Source organism: Lycium ferocissimum, chromosome 3 (assembly GCF_029784015.1).
Source record: "Lycium ferocissimum isolate CSIRO_LF1 chromosome 3, AGI_CSIRO_Lferr_CH_V1, whole genome shotgun sequence".
In the NCBI taxonomy this organism is placed as follows: Eukaryota; Viridiplantae; Streptophyta; class Magnoliopsida; order Solanales; family Solanaceae; genus Lycium; species Lycium ferocissimum.
Genome location: NC_081344.1, coordinates 62,589,666 through 62,597,197, shown reverse-complemented (window position 1 = coordinate 62,597,197; position 7,532 = coordinate 62,589,666). Strand labels below are relative to the sequence as shown.

Genomic DNA, 7,532 nt, shown 5'->3' with positions numbered 1-7,532 from the left:
AAATAGCCGTTGGAATGGCTAGATATAAAACAAGTGGTATTTTACATATTTCAACACATCAGATTAATATGATGTGGCTGTTGTTTTACGCTCTCACACATTAAACGTAATTTGAAATCACTTGGATTATACAATAGCCAAATACAAGGGGTAATTAGGACTTATTATTGTTTGAGAGGACAACAATTATATAAAAGTCAAGTATATATAGGAGGTAATTATTTGGACCAGACATAAGTTAAACGAGATTTCGATAAAACGCCAAATTTAGGTGATCTTAAGTATTCTACTCTTAAAATTATGAATCCGCCTCTGAAATCCCATTCAAGTAGGGAGAGAACCAGAAAAGAGACCACATACTTCCAAATGAAAACAATTTCCAGCAATAGATCAGACAAATTTACATGGGTAAGAATGTCAATAAATATTCCCTACACCTATAGGGAATTTCTTGTTCTGTACTCATTTATCCAAATTGCTTGCATTTCATACCTAAGAATAGCTAAGCCATGAGTGAAAATATGAAGGTGGTGGAGCAAGAGCTGGTTGTTCAACAAAATGGCGAGAAAAAGGAAGAAGATGAGAAGAATGAGACAATTGAAAACGAAAAGAAGAATCTTGGAGGAATAAGAACAATGCCCTTTATACTTGGTAAGTTCCCACTTCCAACTTCTTGTTCATTCATTGTCTACTAATGTGAATGTGGAGTTAATTACTCAAATGGTCATCGAACTTTCAACTTTTTCCTATAAAAGTTACTAGATTATTGTTCGTGACTATAAAGTCACTCAACTTATAGATAATCTTTCAGAATATAATCATTACCGGAGAACTAACTTAATCTCACTGGAAAATCATATAGCAAGCAAAAATACCATGTTAGCTCAAATTATAAAAAAATAAGATTTCCATTATTTTGCAAACTGATATTTTCTTTTACTACCAATAATAAGTTTGCAAGATTATGGAAATGTTAAATCTCTATAATTTGAGTTAACATGGTATTTTAGCTTGCTTATATGATTTTCCAGTGAGATTAAGTTAGTTCTCCGGTAATGATTATATTCTGAAAGATTATCTATAAGTTGAGTGACTTTAAAATCACAAAAAATAGTTTAGTGACTTTCTTTAGGGTAGTCTCACTTGCACATGTTCTCTTGACTGAATTACTAATTAATAGAGGATGAGTTTACATATACTTTTTTAGTAATTTATTTTTAACTAATAGGAGTACACCAGTAAGCATGGCTGTCTATTGGTTGATTTTATTAGTAATAAGAAAAACAAAAGGTCCACAAAACAAATCTAAGCTATTAAAAGCGGTGTTGCTTCTGAACACAGGGTAGGCTAATCTAGGAAGGTCATCATTGGAGAAAATTAGCCTACAAGCACATCTAGAATTCCCGTCTACGACACAACGTGGGACACTAGAAAGTATAGAAATGCCAATATACATAATTAAGATAGTGTTCAAGTACCACCTGGATGGCTTCCAAAGCGAGCTCCTTTCATGTTTGTTGCCTCTACTTTGCTATCAGTACTAGAGTTGATATATCTGATGGTTACTCAACCAATAGTTATTATCTCATGAAGTCACTTTCTTTGTTGAAAGAAATTGAAATCAAGAAAAAAGGTGACTTTCTGAAATAATAGCTATTAGTTGAGCTACCATCTGAGAAAGCAACTCATCAATAGTGCAATTAGTCTTCAGTCTATGGTGATTTTTCGATCCAGGTTTTCAATCTTTGGCAATTCTGATTTGCAAATTTGAACATCCTGCCTTTGTCCAGATTCAGGGTCCGTTTGCCCTTTGTTTGTAACTCTTCTAAGTGGTGTATAGTGATGATCTCAGCATCATCAAAACCAAGATTGGTAATATAACCAGGAGTTGATTTCTCATATGGTGACTCAACTCAACTGATAGTTATTATCTCATAAAGTTACTTTATTTGTTAAAGGAAATTAGAATCAAGAAGAAAGGTTACTTTATGATATAGTAACTATTAGTTGAGTGACCATCTGAGAAATCAACACACATATAATCAGTCAACACATTACCCTCTCTTAGTACATGCTCAATAGGTATAGGAATTTGATCTCAACATCCTTGTATCTCATTGACTATATTAGTGATCTGCATGGAACTTCCCAAATGCCATCCAGATTTTGTTTTTCATGACTAGAGTTTACATATTTGTCTTGCCACTAGACTATTACCAAATCGAGAAAATGAAAATCGCTCTAAATTTATCCTTTTATTTTGGTAAAGTCGAACTTTAGTTGTAGGATGCAAGTATTCAGTTGCCAATCGTTTCTCAAAATCACCTTAATATTCAGCTGATGATCGATCTCATAATAACGCAAGGAGTAAAGTCCTCTAATTTCTATTTACTTTTAGTGACTTAAGTTGTTGCTGACCCATGAGAGATAAAACCAAGAAGGTATACAGCTGCTGTCGAATTTTAAATTAACTATCTAAAGATATCTTTGGATTTACTCAGAAAAGAAAGACATTCTTGAAATTTTATGCTTACCTTATACAAGAACCACGATAGTTTGTCTTTTTTTTTTTTTTTTCCCTTTTTGTCCATTTGGCTTGGATCCTGGAATAGGATAAGAAGAGGAGAGGGAAAAGGTACTTAAACAAAAATGGCGGAATACATCACAACCAGTTAAATTTGCTAGTAAATTACATTTAAAATACTCAAACTACGGCATATTCCTATTGAACATCTGATAAAGTGGATCCTTTTTCAGTTCAAATTTTGGAATAATTGTTGTGGTGTATTCTCAAACGCCCATTACGAAAATAAGTTAACCACATAAAATATATCACATCCTTTAACCAGACATTACCCTCAATTGGAACATGCCTTAGGTTTTATGGCTTATTGAAGCTAATGCGTACAATTAAAGGAGGTGACATATTTTAAGTAATTAGCTTATCTACATAACGAGCACTTGAGCACAGGCCCGGAAACTTTTTCAGAATTTGAGCTGAAAGTGTCTAATAGGGACACTTTATCTTATGCTTAAGTGTTGAATTCGAAACAGGTCGTAGTTCGATTGTCGAAATTAAATTTAATGACAAAATTTAAGGGGTCATCCATATATTACGCCTATAAAGAAAGAACCAGGAACGGAACATCCGAAACTTGTAATGCGTAAACTGTTGGAGTATATTAAAGAAGTTGTGAAGCAGCAAAATTACTGAATGATTTGATTCTAGAATACGTCTGTAAAATTTTAATACATTAGAGAAGCTTATAGTGACTCATAGTTTTGACCTGTCTTAATCCATTATTTCAGAGCATAAGTGCATTGATCTTAAAATCTCAGATGGTCATATGTTGTGATATTGAAAGTAAATGAATTAACAATCCTTATTCTTCTTGAACAGCTAATGAAGTATGTGACAGATTTGTGGGCGCTGGATTTCATAGTAACCTGATAACATACCTAACACAGGTGCTAAATGTGCCTCTGGTAAAGGCATCCAACACCCTAGCAAACTTTAGTGGCGTTTCCAATTTCACTCCACTTATTGGTGCTTTTGTTGCTGACTCATTTGCTGGCCGATTTTGGACAATTATTGTTGGCTCCATAATATATGAGATGGTATGCTTCTTTCCCTCTCTCTGTGTCCTCAGGTTCATGCATTATTATATCTTTACATATCGATCAATTGAAGTTGAAAGGCCATACAGTCAAACCTGTTTATTACAACGTCTTTGGTCGAGATGTTTTTTGGCTGCTACAGAGACATGTTGTTATAGAAAATATATAATATAACATAACATGGTTCCAAGAAAACACACTGATACAATGAAATGTTGTTATGGAGGATGACTATTATTGAGAGGTCTGACTATATAACTAACACTGCTCATTGTTAGTAAGGGATCAGAAACCTTTTAAATTGGTATGCAGATCTGATAATTTTTTTAAACTAAAGGGCATTGACCCGTTACCTGGAGTTAAATGCATGTTTTTGCTCCTAGGATGTTTCTACTTTTTGAGTTGCAAAACAAACTTTTTATGAGTTAAAAGTTTGGTTTTTCAACTCTTCTAGAGTATTCAGAACATAGTGTCAGATTCTTATTGTTAATATTTTTTGACATGTTGTTCTCATTCTGGAAATTGATTATTGAAAATCATTTATGGGTCATACTGAATATAAGGAGAAACAGATTTTTCTCTTCACGTTTAGATTTGATCCAATGTTTAAGACATTCACCAAAAAAAAAAAAAAAAGAATTAGCTAGGAACTTCATCGCTAATTTGTCGCTAAATTGCTTGTAGCTAACATAATTTAAATTCTGATAATCCATCACTAACTAGGATTAGTGCCGGATTTTGCTGTTTAGCTATAAAATTTGTCCGTCGCTATTCCTGATCAAATCTGTGTCTGAGATGTCTATATGCATATGTGACAGGGATTGGTCAGCATCACTGTCTCAGCAATCATGCCACAACTCCGTCCTCCGCCATGTCCGACTCAGGAGAACTGCAAAGAAGCTTCGAATTCACAACTTTGGGTGCTCTACATTTGTCTCCTCTTGACATCTATTGGTACAGGAGGTCTTAGACCTTGTGTAGTTACCTTTGCTGCCGACCAGTTGGACATGAGGAAATCTAAAGTAGAATCGCGAAGGTGGAACTTCTATAATCTGTTCTACTTCTGTGTGACAATGGCTACGCTAACTGCACTAACTGTTGTTGTTTATATCCAAGACAACGTAAACTGGGGATGGGGTCTTGGACTTCTAACCATTGCCATGGCCCTTTCAGTTATCGCTTTCGTTATTGGATCACCATTTTACAGAAAAGTAAAACCAGGAGGAAGTCCATTTGTCAGATTGACACAGGTCATTGTTGCCTCGGTGAGGAAGAGAAAAGTTGTTGTTCCAGCCGATGCTCGTCTCTTATATGAGAACAAAGAGCTCGATACTGCTATCTCATACGATGGAAGGCTTTTGCACACTAATCATTTCAAGTAAGGTGATTTCAAGTAATTTTTTGTTATGGTATGATGAATCTGTACATGTAGCATAAAATGGCTAAAAGAACTGGACAAATAAATTACTCTCTCTGTTCCAATTTTTGTATAACCTTTCGAAGGACAATATTGCAATTTATTCTTTAGCAAATATTTACACCTAATGCCACTCCAAATAATACAAGAATTTCTAGAGGAGAAGCATTAAACAAGATTTAAAGAAAAAAAAAAGTTGCTTACCAGTTTCTCACATCACACTTAAAGCTTGTAAGAGTTTTGATCCCCATTCAATACTCCTTTTGAAAAAAAAAATTATGCTCTTTTAGTAGTAGTTCTATTTATTTGGGTTTAGAACTTTTAAAGAACTGTCACTTTATTGCTTTACTAATTTAGCCAATTTTGTCAAGGTGCCTTGATCGAGCAGCTGTAGTAACTGATGATGACATGAAAGAGTCACACCAGCCAAATTTGTGGAGGCTAGCTACCGTTCATAGAATAGAAGAGTTGAAGTGCATCCTAAGGATGTTTCCAATTTGGGTTGCTGGGATATTACATTTTGCTTCACATTCACATGTAAGCAGCTTTACAATCCAACAGGCACGCAGTATGGATCGTCATTTGTCTCATAGGTTCCAAATACCTCCAGCCAGCATGGCTATTTTTAGCGTCTTAACGGTTCTCATTGGCCTTGTGCTATACGAGCGGTTCTTTGTTCCTTTTGCTCGTCGGTTCACAGGTAAGGGTGCCAAACGGACGGGTTGGGTTGGATTTGGGCAGGTCTAAATGAGCTGAGTTAATAAATGGACGAGTTATTGAACTACCCAAAAGTTTCTTGGACTAAAATAGGCTAATAAGCGGGTCATATCCTAAGTCACTCAATTATTACTAAGTTCTATCTTCTTTGTTTGTTCTTTTATAATTTTTTAGTATCTAATAAAACTATTTTTTTCTTTATGTTATATATAAAATATCAAATAAAAAAAGGGAAACTTAACAATATGTATAGTTCGGCCAAACTTATTTCCCAATATGACCGAAATATACAAAACCTATACACTGAGTATGTATATTATTTGTATATTAGGTATAGTATATGTATATTATAAGTATAAATATACAAAACCTATACATTTGGTCAAATGTTGTAAACTAGATCACCCGAAGGCATTGACTGTAGCTAAAAAAAATTGAAAATATTTTGACAAGACGTCTCATGGGTCAATTTGGGCTTCATATCAGCCCAAGTTTTATGGGTTGAATTGTTGAAATGAGTTGGGCTGAAATGGACTGAGCTAATAATTGGGCAGATCAATGATCAGCCCAAACTTAGACGGGTTGGACGAGTTACGTTTTCATGAGCTAATTTTGTCACCCTAATTGACAGGACACAAATCAGGCATTACTTGCTTGCAGCGAATGGGCATTGGATACGCGATCAACATTCTTGCTACTGCAACTGCAGCACTTGCTGAGATTAAGCGTAAAAAAGCGGCTGCAGATCATAACTTACTGGACCATCCAGCCTCCGTCATTCCGATTAGCGTCTTCTGGTTGGTTCCACAGTATTGCCTCCACGGAGTAGCTGAAGTGTTCATGAACGTCGGGCACCTTGAATTTCTGATTGAGCAATTCCCGGAAAGCATGAGAAGCACTGGAGCCGCGCTTAATTCGTTAGCCTCGTCTTTTGGAAATTACTTAGGCACATTTATAGTAACTCTAGTTCATAGTAATACTGGAAAAGAAAGGAATTGGTTACCTGATAGGAATCTCAACAGGGGAAGACTGGAAAACTTTTACTGGCTTATGGCTGGATTACAGGTACTAAATTTTGTATATTATCTTATATGTGCATCATTATATACATACAAACCCTTGGAAGAGCTTATTGAAAGCTGCAAGGGAACAGATGTGGAATTAGCTCATGATACCACAACTTCATGATACCACAACTTCACCTACTTTGTTACACGATTCTAAAGGTGATGGACAAACAGATCGATCGAGAAAAATGGAATGAATAATATTGCTTAAACTAGCAGAAATTTAGTTTTTAAGTTTTTAGTTGTCACCAGTTGATACTATTGAATGTACCCAAAAAAGTTGAAACTATGAAAGAAAATGGCATAAGGTTGAAGCTACCATTTTGTATTTGATATTTGGTCTTTTCCTTTTTCTTTCTTTTTGAGCTGTGAAGGTTAAGATGGTGGCACATTTTTTTTAGAGTTGTTCTGACGTTACAAGTAATGGAATGTTGGGAGTTTATTTTGGGTGATCTGCACAAAAGTGATACTTTGAGGCCGGCTGGTATTTAAATTTTATCCTCGATTTTCAGATTTTTGCGAAGTAGATGTTTTAAATTTTATGAAAAAGTTATGGATTAAAATATTCTTAAGTTGAGCCGCAGAGATCTTTGACAAGGTAACCAACACCTATGAACTGTGGCATGTAAGTCATGACATGCCGATATGACTTCAAGCTACATTGAACCTAGTTGTCCTATTAGTTCACTCACAATCATGCCAGATTATCATGA

The 7,532-nt window shown here is 35.0% G+C and overlaps 1 protein-coding gene and 1 long non-coding RNA gene across 2 annotated transcripts; one reads left to right on the top strand and one right to left on the bottom strand.

Annotated features, from left to right (window-relative positions):
• Window positions 1–282: 282 nt before the first annotated feature.
• LOC132050360 (protein NRT1/ PTR FAMILY 3.1-like) lies at window positions 283–7,223 on the top strand. The gene is made up of 6 exons (XM_059441593.1): window positions 283–408; window positions 528–651; window positions 3,401–3,618; window positions 4,437–4,996; window positions 5,407–5,735; window positions 6,384–7,223. Exons 1-6 carry the CDS (start codon window positions 301–303, stop codon window positions 6,938–6,940), a joined length of 1,896 nt encoding a protein of 631 aa, XP_059297576.1. The 5' UTR covers window positions 283–300; the 3' UTR covers window positions 6,941–7,223.
• On the bottom strand, window positions 5,987–6,377 carry LOC132050362 (uncharacterized). The gene is made up of 2 exons (XR_009413389.1): window positions 6,123–6,377; window positions 5,987–6,048 (listed from the first exon to the last, which is right to left on the bottom strand). It is a non-coding gene; the product is annotated as an uncharacterized LOC132050362 (long non-coding RNA).
• Window positions 7,224–7,532: the final 309 nt, after the last annotated feature.